The sequence below is a fragment of the Ammospiza nelsoni genome, chromosome 18 (genome assembly GCF_027579445.1).
Source record: "Ammospiza nelsoni isolate bAmmNel1 chromosome 18, bAmmNel1.pri, whole genome shotgun sequence".
NCBI lineage: Eukaryota > Metazoa > Chordata > Aves > Passeriformes > Passerellidae > Ammospiza > Ammospiza nelsoni.
The window spans coordinates 4,092,503-4,115,206 of NC_080650.1; the positions used below are offsets into that span (position 1 = coordinate 4,092,503).

A 22,704-nucleotide genomic window follows, 5' to 3' on the forward strand; every position below is an offset into this window, starting at 1 on the left:
CAGCTCCCAGAGAACTCCCTGACCTCTGTGTCTTCTGTCATTGTCCTGAGCAGGGCCTGGTGTCTCTGGCACTGGGCAGCCCCTTCTCTGTGGCACAGGACCTGTTTGGGGTGGGACAGCTCTGAGCATCCCTCCTGCCAGCCCCTGTCCCCACTACAGAGCTTTTCCAGGCATTTCAGAGGGTTTCAGGAACAGGGTGACACCACAGGGGAAGAACTCTGAGAGTAAATACCTGTAAACTCTTAGAGTAAATACCTGTAAACTCTTACTCTCCTGGAGGATTTGAGCCAAGGATCCACCTTCAATTTGGCCGTAGGGTCTGTAAAGGGAAAAAAGCTTGGGAAACCCAACATAACACCAGAGCAGGCACCACACAGCACATCCAGAATGCCCCAGGCATAGTGCTAAGAAATGTTTATTAAAAAAAGCAAAGACATTGTAGGTGACACCAGTCACAGCAAAGGATCATTCATCACATTTGTCCTTGGACAATAAATTATCATGTGGAGCATCATGGTGCCCTTTGGAAGAGGTTGCCATGGAGGGATGCACTGGGAGGATACAGGCACAGATATTTCCAAGCCCCCTGATCTTCATATTTTTCAAGCAAGAAAGTGCCCTGTGGGGCCACTCCAGCATCCTGCACCCTCCAGCTTTAATCCATGGATGGGTGTGGGAGAGAAAAGCCTGGGAGCACCTGGGTACGGCACCGGGAAATTCTCTGAATGCACAGGAACAGACAAAACCCAAGGTATAAATGTCACTTTTTGCTCACAGAGGTATAAGTAGACTAAATGCTAAATTCCAACATATTTCAGATGTTTCATCACATTATTTTCAATGCATGTTAACAAGTACAAAGCAGGGTTTGAAATTCTTTTTTAAAAGCTACATTAGAATCAGGGGTTTTAGTTAATTAGCAAAGACTATTATGAAAGGTACAGTGACAATATTTGGTCTCTGAATTTTTTAAAAAGCATGAATTTCACAGTATCAAAAGTGCTTATTAAAGAAGTGTAGTGTAAAAACTGATAGGATGGTTGTGGTTCTGATGATGAATAATTTAGTGGCTGTAAGAAAGGTTACTGCAGCATTATACAAATTGAACAGTGCTCAGTTCACATAATTTCTTTTCATAACAATAAATATAAATAAATTTACAAATAGTAATACTGCCTAGCACAAGAATAGACAGAAGCACAATACACAAGACTATAAATCTATTTTTTTAAAAAATCCTAAAAATCTGCATAATTCCTAAAATCCTCTAGCCAATGATCAGTTTAATAGTTCAGTAGTACCACTTCCTTCAGGGGTGAGGACTTTTACAAATCTAGATATAACAGTGATCTGCTAGGGAGGTGAGTTTTCCTTTTTTAGTGGTTTTGCTCCTTTTTTCCTACCTCCTAACAATAAATTAACAACAGTTACATCAGAAAAGTGTTAGTGGTGCAAACATCTCCAGGAACTGGGGGAGGTCTTTGTCCAATTTGGCAAATTAAGAAAAAATGACACACCAGGGGTACAATCAACTAACTTGGGGCTGGCCAGCCCCTTGGCTTGGGGTGGCTTCTGTGACAGTGGTGACACAGCAGCTCCACCTCGGTGTGTAATAAATTTAATTCCCTTAACCTGGTGATTTTTAGCTCGGTTACATTCCAGTGAAAGTTCCTGCTGCCTTCCAGGTCCTTCTGGAGAGCTCCCCAGTCCCACAACACAAGTGTCCATGCCCTTGCCATGGGGGAAAGTGGTTTCACAAGTCCCAGCTTGATTTATTTTGGCCTCACGCGCTGTGGAAGCAGCCAACACATCCCAAAGCAGGACGAAGCCCTTGGAGCTTCCCGGTCGGATTTTAACCACGGGGAAGAACCGTCCCTCGGGATCTGCGGAACGGTGCCAAGCTCAGAGCAGAGGGATGGGTTTGTTGCCTTGGGGGTTCACGTACTGAGCAGCTGCCACATTGTCCAGGGTGGTGTAGGTGGTGTAAAGGCCAGTGACCTGCAGGTCGGAGAAGGAGCGGTCGCTGCCGCTGGACGCGGGCGTGAGGCCGGGCGTGCCCAGCTCGCAGTCGGAGAGATGCAGGGGGGAGTTGCTGAAGGCACCCAGGGTGTCCAGGCTGAAGCTGTCGTCCTTCATCTCCTCCCAAATGTTCCCTGGAAAAGATGGAATCCTGCTCACAGCAGCACATGCCCAGTTCCACGGGGCTGGGACTAAAGGGCTTCATTTGATGCTCGAGCGTGGGACTGCGGTGGTGCAAGGGGCAGCAAGTCTGATCCACAAAATCCTGCAATTCCAGACCTTTCTGGGCAGCAGGAAAATCCCCCAAGTCCTGTGGTTCCAGACCTTTCTCCAGCAAGTGTCTGATTCCCCAAATCCTGTGATTCCTGACCTTTCTGGGCAGCAAGTCTGATCCCCCAAATCCTGTGATTCCCTGTTATTCCAGACCTTTCTGGGCAGCAAGTCTGATCCCCCAAATCCTGTGATTCCAGACCTTTCTGGGCAGCAGGTCTGATCCCCCAAATCCTGTGATTCCAGACCTTTCTCCAGCAAGTGTCTGATTCCCCAAATCCTGTGATTCCAGACCTTTCTGGGCAGCAAGTCTGATCCACCTGTGATTCCAGATTTTCTGTGTCTGATCCCCCCCAATTCCTGGGATTCCATGTCTTGCTGGGCAGCAAGCGTGTCTATCTCCCAAATCCTCTGCTTCCAGATCTTTCCACACAGCATCTCTCTACCTGTGCTCTACCCAGGACCATGTCAGGCATTGCCACAAATTAGAGAAGTTCTACTTGCACAGAAGGAGAACCCCAAAGCATGTGGTGTCCCACATTCACCTGGCTGGACACCCCTGCTTCCCCCACTGGGGCCAGGAAGGTGTCCCAGCTTTCCCACCTGGCACAGGGACAAAAATCCACTGAGGGAAGTCACCCTGAAGATGCCACCACCCAACCCCATCCCAGAACATCCCCCTGAGGATCCTGACTGTTTATTCAGCATGAACACACCCACAAACCCCAGCTGTGCCCTCCCAGTGCCTTGCCCCGTACCTTGCAGCGCGAAATCCATGATGCTGGGATCCAGAGCGTCCACCTCCGTGCTCATGTCCACCGCCACGTTGGGGAAGTCCGGGACGCGTCCCATGGGGTGGTGGGGCAGGGGGCTGTGGCTTATGTCAGGCAGGGTGTGCAGAGGAGGGGTTTGTGCAGGTGCTGGCGAGTTGGGGGCGAGGCGAGCCTGGGTCTGGAGCTGGTGGTGCAGCGGCAGGGGCTGCAGGGACAGCGTCATGATGGGCTGGGGCTGGAGCTGGGACACCGAGATGCGGCCCAGGGGGGGCCCCTCGGGCTCTGCCTGCTTGCTGGGCCGCCTGCAGCTCTCGGGTCTGTCGGTGATCAGCTTGTCCAGCTCCTCTGCCCGTTCCAGGGAGGAAAAGAGATGCTTTAACACGTTTGTTCAAGGGGGTGCTGCCCAAAGAACAACTGCGTCTGTGGCGTGAACTGATTGTCACAGTGTGAGACCCAGCACAGGCTGTGACTGTGCAGGGAGCAAGAAATGACATCTAATTCCTTCCCCAAATCCGTGGTTATCCCTGACTGAGCCAAAGGAATGATCATGCAACTGCAGAGCAGCCCAGGCACCCCTGGTGGCAGCTCACCCCCAGCTGTAGAGCTCTGTGGTCAGAGAAACACTCAGAATTCTGCTTATCCATAAGTACGAAAAAATTCTGCTTGTCTCCCAAATAACTGCAAAAAACTCCTGACTGTCGTAGTGGCCCTTTTGCTTTTAAACAATAACATGTCATTTATCACTGACTGCGAATTACTGATTTTGTAGAAAAAAAAACTCCAGTTGATTTTGTCAATTCCGAGCTCCTGAAAGCTTCTAAATTGTGTTTCTTTATAAATAAGAAATGTTATAAATAAGGGAGGGAATTATACATAAATAAGCTATAAATAATAAATATATTATAGAGAATATTCTATATAATAGATATAGATATAGATATATAGATATAGACATATAATATAATGTAATATTTTTATATATAAATAAATAGATAGATTTAATATTAGATATATATCTATTTAGATCTCTATATATTAGATAATATAGATATAGATATAGACATATAATATAATATAATATAATATAATATAATATAATATAATATAATAATATAATGTAATATTTTTATATATAAATAAATAGATAGATATAATATTATATATATATCTATTTAGATCTCTATATATTAGATAATATAGATAATAGATAATAGATATAACTACATAATATTTATATGCTGTAGTTAATATAGTATAAATAATATTAAATTCTATTTTATAAATAAGAAAATGTCTTAAGAAAGGGAGATTTTTGCAGAAGAACAGGCAAGAAATGGCATTAAAATGCTTCTCTATGAAAAGTGCATTAAATATGGCTGGATATTAAAATATTCCCCCAAACTAGCCCCAGAGGCAGAGGAGCCGTGCAGGGAATGCCGTGGATGAGCAGGATGGGGAATGTGGGCCCTACCTGGGTTAGCCATGCTCCTGTGAATAGCAGCCAAATCCTTCCTCTTCCACTTCTGCATCTCCTCCTCCATCTTGTCGATCTTGGCGGGGTTGAGGGCCCACAGGCAGCCCTTGCGGGACGTCCCGCTCAGTTTGTTCTCCACCTTCTCAAAGCACTTGTTCAGGGACAGGTTGTGGCGCACGGAATTCTTCCACCCATCAGGGGCAGTCTGCGAGGGCAGGAAGGGGTTAATGGGAGCAGCCATGATATTTCCTGAAAAATCCCTTGGCCAGGGTTTTTTCTCCTGAGAAGCCTCAGAAAAGAGATGTAAACAATAATTATCTGATCACTTCTCCCTGTGTTTTGCTGCTCTGGAATGTGGCAGGTGCACCTTTGATTGGTTCCATGTGAGTTGTTTTTACTGAATGACCAATCCCAGGCCAATCCCAGCTGTGTCGTACTCTCTGGTCAGTCATGGGTTTTTATTGCCATTCTTATCTTCTCATGTATCCTTTCTCTTTCTTTAGGATAGTTTTAGTATATCATTAGTTATGATATATAGTATGATATATGATATGATATGATATGATATGATATGATATGATATAATATAATATAATATAATATAATATAATATAATATAATATAATATAATATAATATAATATAATATAATATAATATAATATAATGTAATGTAATGTAATAGAAGGTATAGTATGATATAGTATGATATGATATAATAGTATATTATACTATACTATACTATAAACAGAATAATATGATTAATACAATATAATTAATATACTATAATATTACTATACTATAAATAATATAATATACTATTACAATATATTATATTATATTATATTATATTATATTATATTATATTATATTATATTATATTATATTATATTATATTATATTATATTATATTATATTATATTATATATATAGTATATACTTATACTATAAGTAATATAACATAACATAACATAATATAATATCAGCCTTCTGAGAACTTGGAGTCAAATTCTCATCTCTCACCTTGTCCTGGGGACCCAACAACACCACACCACAGGGGAAAGGGGGCAGGGATGTGGCATTTCTGAGCTGGGGAAGGCCCAGGTACCTTGAAGTAGGGGAAGTGCTCCTTCATGAAGCTGTAGATCTCGCTCACGGGCAGGCTCCCAGTCTTGCTGTTCTTCAGTGCCATGGCAATCAAACAGCTGTGGGCAGGAAACCCAGGAATGGCTTGGAATCATGGAATGGCTTGGGTGGGAAGGGACCTTAAAGCTCATCTAGTTCCACCCCCTGCCACCACCTTCCACTGTCCCAGGTTGCTCCAAGTCATGTCCAGCCTGGCCTTGGGCACTTCCACAGCTTCGCTGGGCAGCCAGTGCTGGGGCCTCACCATCCTCACAGGGAGGAATTCCTTCCCAATATCCCATCTAACCCTGCCTCTGGCAGTGGGAGCTCACTCCTCCTGTCCTGTCACTCCACACCTTCTTGTGGTCTGGCACCCTTGGACCCACCTCTTCAGACACAGACAGCTGGGATCCTGGGATGCCTGCTCCCAAGGGCTCAGAAGTCACAGAATCACAGCATGAGCTGATTTAGAAGGGACCCACGAAGATCACTGAGTCCGGCTCCTGGCCCATCCCCAAGAGTCACACCACATTCCCAAAAGGATTGTCCAAACCCTTCTGCTTGGGCTCTGCCAGGCCTGGTGCTGTGGCCACTTCCCCGTGATCCTCAGGTTTTACACCTCTGTGCTGTTACTCTCTCACTGCTCTCCAGGAATAACTTTCCTTGTTCACTCCTGCCGCCCCTCAGAGGCAGCTCCCACACAACTCCTGCATGGATGGGGGGATTTTTGTTCCCTCCCAAAGGACCCTGACACCCCTGCAGTGTCACAGGCACCCCAGGACAGGCACTGTGCCTCCTGCTCCCCACTCACCTGTAGGAGTAGATGGGCTTGGGATAATGCTTTGGGTGCAGCTCCTGGGCAGAGTGGGGAGCCAGGCGTGGCTGGGAATAGTGTGGCTGTGTCCCATAGGATGTGTTGTAGATTGTTGCTGGGTTACACTGTGTGCACAGGGAAAAGAAGGGAAGTGACAGATGCAAAATGTCCACTGGGGTGTGTGGGTTTAGGGATATTTTGTTTTTCTTTTAAAAGATATCTAGATTTGATCTTGGCAAGTACTTCCAAAACAGACAACAAGCACATACCAGTACCTGCTGGGGGTTCTGGGCCAGGGCAAACACCTGCTGGGGGTGAGGAGGAGGAGGATGAGGAGGATGAGGAGGATGAGGAGGGAAGAGCTGTTGCTGTGTTTGCAAACCAGGGGACAGCTGCCCACCCACGGCGTAGGGGCTCATCTGCCAAGAAAAACACAACAGTCAAGGAATGACCACCACCTTATCCCAGGAGCTGGGGCAATAAAGACCCACCAAGGCCTGCTCTTACATTGGCTCCATGTGTGGAAATGGAGTTGAGGCCCAGGATTCCCTGGGGGAGGCTGGCCTGGACGTGGATCATCACTCCGGGCGTCGAGTGCATCGCGCTCCCCACGGCACCTGGCACGGAGAGAGGAACGCAAGGGATGCTCCCATGGAAGCACAGCTCAGGGAAGGAAGGGGGTTAATGGACGCAGCTGAGCACAGGGAAGCTCTGGAGTGGAGAATCCAACCTCCCTGGCTTTTCACAGCCTGCCCAGATGACATCAGCTGCTCCCAAAACTCGTTAGGCAGGGAATGAGAGGCGGCAGCTGTTTAACAGCCCACGGTGGTGACACAGACACTGTGTCTTACAAAAGAGAAACAACACGCTCAGCATCAGCTGGATTTGTGCTCTCAGGCAGGCAGGGTGTCACTCTGAGCTCTGTGATGTGTGTTTACCTAAAGGATGTTCACAAGGGAAAGAAAGGAGTTCAGCCAACACACGCTGCAAGGCTGCAAGAAGCAAAGAGGTGTGAGGTAAATGAGGTGCCCTTTGCTTTATCAGTGTTGAAACAAAGCAAAAAGATTAATTATCTCATTTCAGAGGTGTTGAAAACCTCTGAAAGCCAGGACTTAAAATACCTCAGCCCAACAGGGCACCAGCACCTGCACTGGGCAGAAATTCCCATAGGATCTGAGTGTTGCCAGTGCTGGAGCTCTCTGCCTCTTGGAATGGGGGGAAAGGCACCAGCAGAGCCCTCAAGAGAAGCCAACAGGCTCCAGGTCTTTGGACAGGAAGCAAAATGTGAAAGGATGGGAAAAGGGAGCCTGAGGGGGAGTGTCAGGGGCAGGCTGTGCTGTTTAAGGAGCAGTTATTCCCATTTCCCATTTCCCATTTTCCACCCCACAGTACCTGTCTGCTGGAGCATGGCACTCTGGGCCCCCAGGCTGAAATCCATTCTCCCACTGGCCATCTGCTGGAGCCGAGGCACATCCACGGATGTCAGCCAGGACAGGGACTGCAAATCCCCCGGGAGCTCATCCTCACTCAGCTGGGAAGGGTCTGAGGCCAGGAGCCTGCAAAGCAGCAGGGGAGGTTAACGGGGAGCAGGAATTGCTGCATTGGCCCTGGAAAGAGATGGATGGGTGCCAAAGCTCCTGCAGGTCAGGGGGAAGAAACACCAGGCTGGAATTCTGTATCCAAATCCAGATGTGCCCCGTGGCTTCACAGCTGGCTTCTGACACCCTTCACCTGGTGTTGTGTTCCTTTGTCTAGTCTGGAACATTTTGGTTGAGAAAACCTCCTGTGGAACATTTGTAGGGGAAGCAGGCCCAGAAACCCAGCAGAGAAACTGCCTGGAAACAAACCCAAACTGATTCCTGATTTTCACATCTGTCAGAAATTTGCACTTGTTTGGCTTTGATGGGAGAGAAACCAGGACTTATAAGCTGGTCATTCTGTATTAACCCTGCAATTCAGAGCCTTGGAAGGAGCTCTGTGCCCAGCTCCTGGGGAATACATGTGCTAATGCTGGAACACCTGGAAAAACTTCTCCCAGCCCCTGGATCCTGTCAGCTGTGACAGATCAGCATCTGCATAAAAAGAACTCCACAGACTGCTGATAGCTTCCATTCAGATACATGAAGTTATTGATACTTAAAAAACCAATTTTTAGGCAGTTTTTGACAGAGTAAAGGAGCAGAATGAAAGGTTTGAGACTGGAGGCACCATATCTGCCAGGCACCAGCAACAAGAGCAGGCACAGCTGTGACAGGCTGCTTTTGGTTTAAAGCTCTGCTTTTGACACCTTTTACATGCTCCAGATCACCTGTTTTGCTTTGCTTATGATAGAGCATGTGGTACAAAATGAGAATATTGGAATATATTTACAGTACTCAAAAATTCCTGTGTGGTCCAAACTCCCTGTTAAAGTCAATAAAAGAACTCTTGCAAATGAAAGGCTAAGTTAATTAATGTGGAAGAGTATTACAGGAGTCACTGGTACCTTGAGGAGTAAAGCAGTAATTAGGACATGTCAGGGAGTTGTCACTGACACCAAGGGTAAACCTAAAGGGATTCAGATCCAGGAAAACATCTTTATCTCTCAGAAGAACACAATTTAGTTGGATGCAGCTGATTTTGCTTTCAAACCCTTTTGCTTTCAAAAGCTCTCAGAGATGTGTTAAAGTGGTGTCTGCTGCTGATGCGTGTTTGCTGCCAAGTGATGCTGCAGGAAACTTAAATAAATCTGATCTCTCGCTGAAGCATCTTTTATGCTTTACACGACTCTAAATCAGCTTAAAAGAGGAAGGCACAACTTCAGTGCCTGCCTGCCCTGGAGCTCTCAGCTCCTCTATTCAGGAATTCCAGAAACACCTATAAAGGCTCCCTGAACCACTGTCGGGGAGAAAAACTAAAAAAAAAAATTTTTGTTTGCAAAAAGATTTTGTATAGGAGAAAAGGGGGGGTGGGGGGGGAAATCAACACGGGACCAAGAGCCAAAGAATAAAAAAACCCTCTTCAAATCTCCCTCTCAGCCTACCCCGCGTTCTCTCTCCTACTGTAGTTATAGGGCAATAATTAGCATTGCCATGGTTACGCCGTTATTTGATCAGGCTTGGGGACTTCCATCCATTAAAAAAAAAAAAAAAAAAAACCCAACAAAAAAACCCCCCCAAAAAAAAAAAAAACACAAACCAAAACAAAAAAAAAAAAAAAAGAAAAGCAAACCCCATCATCAGGTGACGGCTCTCCCGGCTCGGAGATTGGCTGGATTGGAAGAAAACAGGGGCATGAAATGATTTGAAAACCGGGCAGGCTCGGGGGTCGCTCGCAACAGTTGGTTGGGAGCAGGGGGAGCCGCGGGCCCTTTGTGCGCCCAACGCCCGCCGCCCCTGGCACGTGTCCCCTTTGTCTTTGGGGACCCCGCTTAATTGTGCCACCCCCCGCACCCGCTCCCTCTTTACAAGCCTCCCATTAATCTGCCCCGAGTGACAGGCGACACACAACACACGTCCCCTCGCCATCTGGCACCCCGCGCCCCGCCGGCACGAACGGGGTCAGCGCTCCGCATCGTGGAAACGCAGAATCGCCGAATTCTGCGCCATCGGCCCTTCCCCCGGGCAGGATCAGCGCTCCCGGGCCGCGTTCCCGGCCGTTCTGCTGCCCAGCCCTCGCCCGGGATGCTCCCAGCCCCGGGAAGGTGGGACAGCGTGTCCCGCTCAGCATCCGCGCCAGGGACACGGAGAGGGGCGAGGAAAGGCTCTGGTAGAGGATGGGAAATTGTTGTTAGTGCATGAGGCTCTATTAAATGGATATGAAGGTGTAATGGTATTTAGTAACTAGAGAAGTGTGCAAAATGGCTCTTTGTCCAAGTCAATGGTCTTCCCTTCCCTTCCCTTCCCTTCCCTTCCCTTCCCTTCCCTTCCCTTCCCTTCCCTTCCCTTCCCTTCCCTTCCCTTCCCTTCCCTTCCCTTCCCTTCCCTTCCCTTCCCTTCCCTTCCCTTCCCTTCCCTTCCCTTCCCTTCCCTTCCCTTCCCTTCCCTTCCCTTCCCTTCCCTTCCCTTCCCTTCTTTGAGTTTACAGTAATTCTTTTAAAACCACCTCAGCCTGTTCACTACGCTTTTTTAAAAAAATAGATTTGCTACTTATCAGATTAACATCCTGTTAAAAATGAAGGAAAAAGCAAATTCAATCAGAATTATACCCCTGCCCATGACAGAGGGTTGAAACAAGATATTTAAGGTCCCTTCCAACCCAAATCGGTCTGGATTCTGTGATTCCATTATTTGATAATTCTGCGATTTCATGATTTGATAGTTCTATGATTCCACGGTTTCAAGTTTAAGGATTATTCTTCAGGCTGCCTTCAAAACCAATGTTGATATCTCTCATGTCTTAAAGAAGGTGAAATTTTAAAGAATTCCCATTGCTGCCTGGCTGAGGAGCTTTAAAATCTGGGAATATTCTGTAGCATAAACCCAGCACATCTCCCAGGCCACAGGCTCAATTTCTTCCAGTGAAGAAATTCTAATTTAACTGCAAAAAAAAGAGAGAGAGCCAAGCACAGGAATAACCAACACTGTCATCTCCTGGGCTTCAGTCTTCCTGACCTCAAAATTGCCAGCTACAGATCCATAAATTGGAATACCAGGTGGGATTGGATTCAGTTCCCCACCACAACCTTGCTCATCTCACTTTGGAGGATAAATTCCAGGAGTCAGAGCTCCTGCCTTTGGCTGGGTGTTCACAGCCCCTGGCACAATGGGGCACTGTGGTAAAAGCAGCCTTTCAGTGCATGTAAATGAGATAAATAGTGATAGGCTGTAATTAATGCACTGCTGAGCCTCCCCTGCTCATTCCCAGGGCTCCTGGAACAGAACCCCAGCAAGGGGAGGCTGCAGCCCCACCAGAGGTGCTGCAAACATGATGTTGTTTTTTCCGAGTGTGGTGAAATGATGCAACTCCACTTTTACCCCTCTGCAGTAAAATATCCCATGCTTCTGTTTGTCTCCTGCAAGGATGAGAATCCAGAGGGTGCTGAGGGTTTACAGCCCAGTTCTCCTGTGTATCCCAGGATGCTGATCCTGGGAAAAGTGCCTGGAAAACTGGGTGTGATACAGAAATGCTCCTTGACACTGTTAGTCTTTACAATCTGCTCTGGAGTTATCTGCCCAAAATATTTATTCCCATCAGGAACACCTTGGAATGAGACCCCTTTCCAGATCTGATCCTGGCAAAGTTCACCAGAGCCTGCCAGCAGCACAAAATCCTCACTCACAGCTACCTAAAGGTTATTTTTACCTTTTTCCCCTCACCACCAAGGGCATCCTGCTGGCACAAGGTGGAATTGGGGTCATTCCTGGCCTGGCCTTGCAGGAGTTTAACACCAGAGCTGGATCTGAGCCTGTGCTCACCAGTGGGGCTTTGCCACCTTCCCTCAGGCTGAGCTCGAGGTGGTTCCTCCCCTTGGGAACCTCTGCCAGGGGAATTATCCATGAATTATCCACCTCCACATTGCCTAGGATGGTGAATTCATGGCTGCAGACTGTAAGGATCATCTCAAGAACTCATCACCTCCACCTGAAACAGAGTCAGGACAAAAGCCCACAGCTGCATTTGGGATATTCCAGGGTTTTAAGTCGCACTCAGTGGACAGGGCTATTTCCCATTTTAAGCACTGAGTTTTTATCCCAGGCTTAGGTGACACAACTGCTCAACAGGCAGGAGCAATTGGGTGATGAGTTCTTAATTAACTGTTTGCAATGGCTTCTCCAGTCAGAGACAACTGGACAGGAAGAGCCCAAAGCAAACCTCTTCTAGAAGTGGTGTTTTCCTTTGTCTGGGGTTACACAAAATCCTCAGGGCAAGCACAGGGAGTTCTTATGTGCAAGACAAGGAGAAGGTTTGTATTGTGACTCTCCATCTGTGTCCATGGTGAGAAGTGTCCTCTGTTTTACTGAGGGACTCAACTTCCCCATCTCCTTCAGCTCCTCATTCTCTTTAAGTCCTTCCTCTTCATTTTCCTGCCTCCCAGGTGCTTTTCCTCCCACTATTTTCTGGTTTCCACACTCACAACCCCTTCCAACTTTTTTCTGCCCCAGCCCCTCTCCTGCTTTACCAGCAGCTCCCAGAGTTTTTGGTCTGTGATTTCTCCCTGAAGGCACAACACACACATCCAGTCCCACACCATCATCCCACCCCTCTCTCTGGCTTCAAGATTTCTGGGTTATTTCTGGTCTTGCTGGAAATCAGGACAGAAATTAAGTTTCAAGAGGGTCCCTCCTTATCTATAACTCAAGAAACATAGTGTTATCAGAACAAAAACTAGTGAGGAAAAATTAAATATCATCATTAACCCGGTAGGTGGTGATGGTCCCCTTTCCTCGCACCATGCTGGACTCTGAAAATCTCCTGCAAAGGTACTTGGCACTAAGAACAAGCTACAGCTGCACTCCTGGAGCCTTTTATCCATCCTAGCTCCCCATTTCACAGCCCTCATTACACCAGTTTGCTGTGGGATCAGTGGAAACTGAATTACAGTGAAATGTGTAATGCTTAAACACAAGAGGAAACAAGAGGTGATGGCAGCACTGCACCCCCAGCCACTCATTCCCTGCTCTGCCCTAACCATCCCTAGGCTGGGATTTGCCAAATACAGCTGGGATCTGACTCTGGAACCTGTTTGGTAAAAAAATCCCAAACCAAACAACTCAAAAATCAGCCCTTTGACCGAAGTCAGAACAAGCAAAACGTGCTGAAGCACCAGGCACCGCAGGAATGCTTTATACTAAAATCAGGACCATGGTCAGACTGGGGAGCAGCTTTTTCCTAGGGAATTGCTGTTCATTAGCCCTGGAGCCTTGTTTGGGTGTCAGAGCAGTGTGGAGGGGATGGATATCAGCTCTCCAACCTGTCCCTGGGCAGGGCTCTCAGAACCCCTCAGTCTCTGGGCCTGCAGCAGCTCCTCTTCCTGCACATGAGCCTCTGGGATCCCTCAGGAATGCTGGAAAAATCCCAAATCCCTTTCTCTATCCATGTTTTGGCCTTTCTGAGGTAAGGGATGAGCCCTTTCTGCTCTCACAGGACCCCGAGCTGCTGCCCCAAACCAGCCCCGGGAGAAGCAAAAGGCCACAAATTTTATTCCTCCAGATCAGCACATTTCAGGAGTGCTGAGGAAACAGTTGTGCTAATCCACTTAAATCAATCCAGTTTGACTGATTCCTTGGAGGTTTCTCACTTTTTTTTTTTTTTTTTTTTTTTTGGGGGGAAAAGAATGAAGCCACTCCCGTGCTGGAATTCCTGGGGCACTGCGAGTCATTATCTCAGTGCCTGTCACAGGAATGTCACAGGAATGGACACTGGCATTTTCTCCAGGAACAATTAGGGTGTTGTTAGTGATGCATTTGTAACCTTTTTGTGTGCACACTCCCATCCATCCATCCATCCATCCATCCATCCATCCATCCATCCATCCATCCATCCCAGGGGACAGAGGTGTCACTTGCTCTCCAGAAACCCCAGACATGAGAGGACAACAAATGTGCTCAAATTAGAGATTTGTCATCTTTTTCCACACTGAAATGCTGTCACATCTGGAATTTATGGAGTACAGCAGTTCTGTGCATCTTAATCTGATTTTACACTATACTGTGGAAACATAAAGTAATTAAGGAAAAAATTGATCAGACTAATGAGCTAATGAATATAGACAATTCTTTAAGAATCAAAGAGATAATTAAAATGGGGTAAAGGACAATAAAATCTACCAATATACTGAATTATTAATGATTAACACCTTTTCATCAAAAATGTAAAGCTTAATTCCCATTTAACATATAGAAAATGCATTGCAAGGCCTTCCAAACTCTCCACAAGGCTTCTGTCAACTGGAAATACATAATAAAACAAAAAAAATAGAAATGTGGTCCTTACACCAAATATTGTTGAATCAGATCTTAAAATCAAAATGACAGATTTCATATTTCAATTCAAAATATTGCTTGAAGGCTGAAGCACCCAGGAGCTGAAGAACCTGGATTATCAGGAATCAGACCATAAATTCCATGGGAAAAGCCTGGAGCTGGCTCCTATAATTTGTACAGGTCTGTGCTGGAGCTTCCACTAGCCACCACTGTATAGAAAACTTGTGGTCTGCCTTTGCTGTGATTTAAAATCAAAATACTGGCACTAAAGCATGTTAATTATTAATGATGATTAACAAGGATGAAGTACTAAGGATTAAAAAATCTCGGTGTGTTGCAACTCTCTATTTTCATTCCCTTAAATGCAATATGGAATTATTAGAAATATTTATCAGCCCTACAAGGGTAAATATATTGAATATGGTGCTATTTTCTGTAGGAAACTGAGAGATTCAGCTGCTAAAATAAATAATTACTTTGCATTGCAGCCAGGCAGTGACAGCACCATAAAAGCAGGCAGTGGAGGAGATCTGATGGCCCTTAATCATCCCTGTGCTGTTTGATATCCAAGAGCTGCACTGCTGGGAGGGACGTTTGCCTAAAATCATTTTACTGGGGTGCAGAAAGTCCTGCGGCCAAAACTTCATCACCACCCCGAGCCACAGCAAATTCACTGCAGAGGCTTCGGAGCTGCGCAATTCAAAGATCTGCTAAAATCAGATTTTTGCCACATTCCTTTTACCCCAAAAAAAAAAAAAAAAAAAAAAATTAAAATAATTATAAAATCCCAAGTTTTCCAGCTGTAAGTACAATCTGCCTGCAGACTGATGGGTGTCTGGGGGTTTGATCCCCTCCCTCGCCAGCGGAGCCGGGGCTCCTCCAGGTCCAACTGTCCCATTGAAAGACTCCAAATGAGACAGAAGAGTATTCTCAGCACAGCCCCAGCCTCCCACTCGCTAATTGGAGGCCATTCCCCATTTTGTGGAGCCTTGATGCTCCCCCATGGAGAACTCAGGACTGTGGGTTCCAGTCTTGGACTGTGGTGACAGCAGGAGAGTAAACAGAGCTGATAGAATTTGACAGGTCTATTGTTTTCTTAAAATCATTCAGTCTAAAAGATTTTCTTTTACATAATCCAAAGTGTTTTCTCATGAAGTAGGACAAATACTGCTCTGCATTTATGGTGCAGTTCAGATTTTATGCATTTTTATCAGAATTTGCCGCTATTAAACGAGGTCAAATAATTTGTTTTAAAGCCGTGGTAAAAAAAAAAAATCACAAGTGGGTGAAAAACTTTAGAGAACTGAGCACAAAATGTTTCACAGAGGACTCAAAGCTGGTTTTCAAAAGGAGAAAATAAGAAAGTTATGATTTTTTTACTGAAATAAGATAAATCCTATCTTTCTCCCCCCAAAAATAATTTTTTTCCCTGCAGCTCTGAGTTAAAGAACAGTTCTCTCCCTAAAAAAGGGGCTTTGTTAAGGTGGTGAATTCTGCAGGGCACCGAAGACCCAGCCTTAAATCCACATCCCCAGAAGTCCCTCTCACCCACACCCTTCCTTAAATCCCCAATAATTTCTTCACCAATATTTACGCAGCCAAGAAAAATGCCCCGAGCAAACAGTGCCTGGGCACAGAGCAAAGGCAGAGGCACAAACCTTTTCCCCAGAGGCTGCAGGGACTAAAACAAATCCCTCGCTGAGCTGCAAGAGCCTGAGCTGCAGCCTTTGCATTTTGAATAGAGAGAGGCCAGGAGAAGAATACCTGCAGCAGCCCCAGGAAAGGGTGAAACCCCTCAGGCTGGGAGGAAGGATTCTCTCAGTGCTCATTTTATGTATTAAAACAAAAAAATTAATTTTCTTCTGGTTTGCTTTTCTGTTTTGTCGTGAGAAGTGGGACGTGTTGTGTGTGTTCTGTATTTGTTGGAGCTCTGCATCATGTGACAAAATGTAACCTAACATAACCCAGGGCTCTGTAACTCATGCAGAACCCTCCTGCAACCTCCAACAATGCTTTGAAATGATAAATGGAAGCACGGCGGTGCAGGTAAATTAAATTATGAAAGGCTCTTTGGCAGAGCCAGGTTTGTTCCCACCCATATTAAAAGCCCTTTGACAGGTTGTCAGTGCTTTGGAGGGCTGCACAAGTGCTTGTTTTAATTAAAAAACTCCTCCAGTGTCTCTTGCTCAGTCTCTCCATGACTGCTCCACAACAATGCAAAAAGTGATCTGCAAGGGAACTTTTAAATTATTATATTTTAACGAGAATCTCCTTCTGTGGCAGCGCTCACACAGGACAGAGAATTTACAGAGAGGTCAGCCCAAGGTTTTGGAGGTGTGTTTATCAAATATAGGTTAGTATCAAAATCAGAGAATCACAGAATGATTATGGATGTAAAAGACCTGCAATACTACCAAGTCCAGCCTTCATCCAAATGTGAATACTTTAAACAGGAATGTTTCTGAATAAGGAATGCATTGTAACTGCTCATCAGCCTTACAAATCTTATTTAGAGTGGAGAAATAACTCAGATAGCTTTAAAAAAAAATAAAGAAGAAGAAGAAAAGTGGATTTCTACATACTAAAAGGATTTTTTAGGGAGCAAGGAGGAGGCAGCAGGAGTTGCCAGTGCAGTGCACGTTTTTGAGACGGAGCAAACCTCACCTGTACTCCTGCGAGGGGTGGTGGTTTTGCCCTGAATTCCTAATGATTCCTGACATTATGGACGGGATATCGCTCTCTATCATCTCCTGGGGAAGCAGCAGAAGGCAGCGGTCAGCAGCAGTAGCTATCCAGCACTTCAGCAGCGGCGGGAGCCCCCGAGCCCGCCCGAGCCCCGGCACCGGGCACGGCACCGGCACCGGCACGGCCAGGTGCGCTGCTGGCACCGGGAACGGCAGGAAAACATCCCGGGGATGATCCCAGCCCAGAGAGGGACCCCTGAGGGAGGGACAGCTGCCCACGGGGTGAGGGGACCGGGAGCACCGAGCCAGCCGGGAGCGCTCCCGCTCTTATCCCGCAATCAGCAGCCGTCGCATTTTGGGTGGAAAAGCTGCGGGAGCTGCGGCGGCCCGAGCGCGGGGATGAGGGGAGACCCCAGTCCTGGACTCCCAGTCATGCAAGGGGAGCCCGGGGGGATCCCAGCACCGCTGCCCCACGGATGGAGGGAGCCTGGTGCTTCCAGCCCCGCGGATAGAAGGGGAATCCCAAATCCGGGAGAATCCCCAAACCGCTGCCCCAGGGATGGAGGGAGCCGGGGAAAACCCCAGACGGGCAACCTCGGGAGGGGTCAGCGGGAGACGAGGGATGGACGAGCCCGGGGGTCCCCAGGATGGAGTGAGCCCCGGCATTCCCACCGCGCTGCCCCGGGCATGGATGGATGCAGGGACCCCGGGGGTCCCCATCCCCGCTGTCCCTACATGGAGGGAGCCCGGGGGTCCCCATCCCCGCTGCCCTGGGCATGGATGGATGCAGGGACCCCGGGGGTCCCCATCCCCGCTGTTCTTGCATGGAGGGAACCCGGGGCTCCCCATCTCTGCTGTCCCTGCATGGATGGATACAGGGGACCCGGGGCTCCCCATCCCCGCTGCCCCGGCATGGAGGGAGCCCCCGGCTCCCCATCCCCGATCTCCCACCCCTCACCCGGTGCTGCCCCGCTCCGTGCACCAACCTGTCGGGCGGGGCCCCGGGGCCGCCCGGAGCTCGGCGGGCGCTCGGTGCGCGGGGCCGGCGGCGGGGCCGCGCTCCGGCCCCGGTTTAAATTTCCCTCTCCGGAGCTGTCCAGCCCCGAGCATGCGCGGCCCGGGCCGGGGTCAGCGGCGGGGCAGGGCCGGGCAGAGCCGCCCCCGCCCCCGGTGCCCCCGCCCCGCCGCACCGGGCGGCGCGTCCCAGCGGAGAGCGGCGAATGGGAAAAGGGGGAAAAGCCCGGATTGACCCAACTTTGTGCAACTTTCCGCAGGGAGGAGGGGGAGGGATCCGCCCGCTCAAACGGGCACCGGCGGGAGGAGAGCGGAGCGGGGCGGGGGGAGCCGGTGCTCAACGCACGGTGCCCGGTACCGGTGCTCAGTGCACGATGCTCGGCGGATGCTCGGTACCCGGTGCTCGGTGCCCCGCTCGTTGCTGCGGGAAGCGGAGCGGAGGCAGCGGCCGGAACCGCCTGTCCCGCCTGTCCCCGGTTGTCCCCGGTACCGGGATGGCCGCGGGAGCGGGAACGGAGCCGGGACGGCCCCGGGCGGGCAGCGCTCGGCCTGAGTCTCAGCACTGCGGGAGGTGAGGGATGAGGATGGCAGGGATGAGGATAGAAAAGATGAGGATGGGAAGGATGAGGATGGGAAGGATGAGGATGGGAGGATGCTGAGGCCCTGGCACAGGATGCTCAGAGAAGCTGTGGCTGCCCCTCGATCCCTGGAAATGTCCAAGGCCAGGCTGGACAGGGTTGGGAGCAATCTGTAAAGAGAGTAAGTAATTCTGAGCATTGTAATTCTGCCTCCTCTTTCACCAGAGGTTTTTAAGCGTGGTTTAGCCATCAGAGAGTTAAGTCTGATGATAATGGCATGAATTTGGGACAGTGTTACTTCCAAGGACCACAAAATCATGGATCAAACATCTGAGCCAAGGTCAAATCCCACACCAGCACAGATCCAGCCCCAGGAAATATTGGCTTGGACTGTCCAGGTCTTTTCTTGAGACCAGATTTTATTTCCTATAAACCCATCATCAAAACAGGGACCAACCTTCTCTGTCAGGAAAAAGTTTGAAGTCTGTGATGATACTGGGACCTTTGCACAGCAAAGCTGAAATGTGGAAATACTCCCAATATCCTTGCACAAGGAAAACCCACAAGATCCATGATAAATGTATTTCCTTGTGCTTGCCACTTTACCACAGAGTATGGAGGGGGTGAAATGTGAATACAGATCTTTTTTATTCTGCTCTTAATGAGAATCTGTTCACTTTGATGAGCATCAAATCTCTCTCTGTTAATTGCTGTCAATAGAAGGGGAGGTTAATCAATACCTCTATGAAATCAATGCCTTTATCAGGCAGTTCTGGAGAGCTGAAATAAGAGAAGTCACAGTACTGGCAGAGCCTCAGGCATGGAGTTTGCACAGTTGCAAGTGTTCCCTTAATTACAGGCTGCATTAATTAACGTTGGGCTGCAATTTATTAAAAGTTCATCTCAGATCTTTCCATCCTTACCTGGTAACTCAAAAAACACTTTAAAGAATGGGTTTTTATGGCTGAATATTTGCAGGAGGGGTGAGGATAAAACACAAGGTTCCCTCCAGGTCTCCTTGGAGCCTGTTCAAGACCTTGTGCTGAGCTTTCCCCCTGGCTGCTTTCCTGCAGGAACACATTCCATGCCCGAGCTGGTTTCCCCCATCTCAGGTGGTTTGCACACCTTGGAAGGGCAGGTGAGGATCAAGGGGTGGCTCCTGCCCCGTTTGCTCACCTGCCACGGGCAGGGATCAAGGGCTTAGCTGTCCAAAACCTGCAGCAGCAAGTTCCAACAAGGAAAATTCCAGTAGATTGGTGCAAGGAGCTTTTTCACAATGGGGGAAGTCCAACACTGCAGTGGGCACTGGGAAGTTTTGGACGGGACAAAACTCTGAGGAGTTCGGGGAGGCACAAAAAGGTTTTGGGTTGGGAGGGACCTTAAAAACTCAGCTTGTTTCAGTCCCTTCCACAGCCCAGGAAGCTGCAGCTGTTCCATGTTCCATCTGGATTTGCAGAACTGCAGGCTGATTGTTGGACTTTTAAAAAATTGGGGTTTTCCCTTTGTTTTTTGTTTTTTTTTTTTTTTCTCACCAGTTCCTGCCAGGCTGGAGAAGTGATGCTGTCCATGGGAATGCCATGGAAAGGAATATTGTGTTGCATTTTCTCCTGGTATCCAGCAGCTCTGTTTCTTTCTGTGATTTAAAATGCAAGAACACGAGATAAGGACAATTCCTGATTGTATTTGTATTTATCCTTATCTCAGTTAAGGAATGGCTCAAATTCACCTGGCACAACTGAAGTTATTTTTACTGTGAATATTAGCAGAGAAATGTGCATTAGGTTTTTCTATTGATCCATTTTCTGTCTGATTTATTTGGTAGCATGAAAAATCACATATAGCCTTTAAATTAACATTATTCAGCAATTAACTTCTTCCTTTATTTGCACTAATAACTTTGTAGTAAACAAACAGTGCAATGCAACAACAGAAGTAAAATAGGGATTTGTTTTTCAAAGGCATTCACTTTCTCTTGTATGAATTTCTCCTGAAATATCTTTAATTTCTACAGATTTTCTTTTAAACTGTAGGAATTTCTTTTGGATGACAAACTGAATTCATTTTGCTACCAGCTGAGGTCATCATAAAACAAGTTTGGTTTGTTTTCCACACTCTCCACTGCTTTAGGAGAAAAATAGGAGGAAAAAAAAAAAAGCAAGAGAGAGCTTAGAAACCTTCAAAAGCAGAGATTGATGAGAACTCTGTGAAGATTTTGGTGACCTCTGCATCACGCTGGAAAATCAAAATATTTCCCCCACCTCAGGCAGTTTGGACTGGGACCTGTGGTTTTTGTGGTGAACCCAGAATGGCTGAAAAGCAGCTTCATGTTTATTCATTGTTGTTGTTTTTTGTGAGAGGACATTGGGGTGTCCCAACCCTGGATCTTCCTGCTCCTCACTTGGCTTTTTTTTTCTGATTGTGGTTTTCATCTCTCTCTTCCAGATGCGGGGGAAATACTGATGTGAATTCAGCTCTGAAAGCATTTAGTGCTTCTTAGAGAGCAATACTTGCACACTTCAAGCCAGCTTTGTTTTATGGGAAAGGTTGGATTTTTGAGCTTGTCCTTTATTTTTACCAAATTTAATTTATCCCTACAGAAGTGAAATATTCTATTCACATTTTAAACTGCAGCTGTTCGCTTTGATGAGCATCAAATCTCCCTCTGTTAATTGCTGTCAATAGAAGTGGAGATCAATCAATACTTCTAGGAATCAATGCCTTTATCAGGCACTTCTGGAGAACTGAAATAAGATTCAGATCTTATATATTCAGATCTTATATTCAGATAAGGCTCAGATTCTCAACCCCTGTTGGAGATGGGAATTTGGTCACACTTCATCCCCTTTCCAGTGCCCGGCTTTGGGGTTCCATCCTCACCCCCAAAAATCAAAAGCAGCTCTTCCCATTCCCCACAGGCTCTTTTCCCAGGATTTGTGCATTCATATGGGAACAAAAATGTGCAAATGGATTCAGCCCAAGCCACTGGAAACAGGAAAACCCCACAAGCTCCCTCCTTTTATCCCCCTGCGAAAGCACCGACCGTTTGTTTTATTTCGGGATACTGTATCCTAACAAATTATCCTTAAAAATCATTTGGTGTGAAATTGCAGATTAATCCCGCCGGGCTGGGGGTTTGGCCCTGGCCTGGCCACTTGGGAGCACACAGATGGTGCCTGGGCGTGTGACAAAAGGCCCCGTCCCTGATGAGATGCGGGGATGTAACGGACAGAAAGCTTTTCCTCGTGGCCAAGGTGAGGAAATCTCCGGAGGTGCTGGAGCCTGACTCCTGCTAGGAGAGCTGTCCTGGAAAATCTGCCCTGGAAAAGTTCTCCCAAACGAAGGGGAACCTGCTCTGACTCCCTTTAAAAGCTCAAACCCCATTTTTACTTCCTAATGCTGTTTCTTCTTTTCTTATTCCTTTTTTTTTTTCCTTGTTTTGTTGCATGTTTAGGTTGCAAACACCAACAAATGGGGATTCCTTTCAGAGTCTGGCAGCTTCTTGTTCCCCAAAATTAATTCTGTCTATCCCACAGGGAAAATGCTGTGAAGTGCTGGAAGCCTGGCCTGGAAGAAATTAATCTTTATCCTTGTGAAATGGCATTTGCTTCCCTGCACAGCCCTGAAATTCCAACTGCCAGCTGAACTGCTGCCTGATTTTAATGTAAAATTGTTCTTATTTAGGAACAGAATCCATCGTGCTGCCTGCTCCTGGTGGGGATTCAGGTGTGTGAGTGCAATTCCCCATCCCTGGAAGTGCCCCAGGCCAGGCTGGATGGGGCTCTGGGATAATGGAAAGTGTCCCTGCCCATGGCAGGAATGGAACAAGAGAAGATTTAAGTCTCTTCCACCCCAAACCTCTCTGGGATTCCATGATTTGCCTGGAAAAATGGACCCGTGGCTTCTAAATGCCCCTGCAACAGAAATCCTGCAGAGCCAGGATTGTTTGTGCTGGCAGAACCCCAAACCCAACCCACAAAGATACACAAAGCCTGACAATATATTTATTATTTAGCCAGTTAAACCTAAGCTTAGCACATTTTTTACATCTGTG

General features: G+C 47.3%; 1 protein-coding gene across 1 annotated transcript; it reads right to left on the bottom strand.

Moving 5' to 3' along the window:
* Nucleotides 1-1,902: 1,902 nt before the first annotated feature.
* FOXN4 (forkhead box N4) lies at nucleotides 1,903-17,124 on the bottom strand. Its single transcript, XM_059485364.1, has 9 exons — nucleotides 17,042-17,124; nucleotides 7,866-8,029; nucleotides 6,981-7,090; nucleotides 6,749-6,892; nucleotides 6,471-6,598; nucleotides 5,643-5,739; nucleotides 4,534-4,741; nucleotides 3,048-3,407; nucleotides 1,903-2,153 (listed from the first exon to the last, which is right to left on the bottom strand). The coding sequence occupies exons 1-9, from the start codon at nucleotides 17,122-17,124 to the stop codon at nucleotides 1,903-1,905; spliced, it is 1,545 nt and encodes a 514-aa protein (XP_059341347.1).
* Nucleotides 17,125-22,704: the final 5,580 nt, after the last annotated feature.

Bases quoted from the DNA above. Each gene is read 5' to 3' on its own strand.
- FOXN4 (XM_059485364.1), bottom strand. From the start codon at position 17,124: ATGATAGAGAGCGATATCCCGTCCATAATGTCAGGAATCATTAGGAAT. The intron at 6,599-6,748 runs GTACTGGTATGT...CTGTGCACACAG, and splicing joins TGGCCCAGAACCCCCAGCAG to TGTAACCCAGCAACAATCTA. The intron at 4,742-5,642 runs GTACCTGGGCCT...CTGCCCTCGCAG, and splicing joins AGCACTTCCCCTACTTCAAG to ACTGCCCCTGATGGGTGGAA.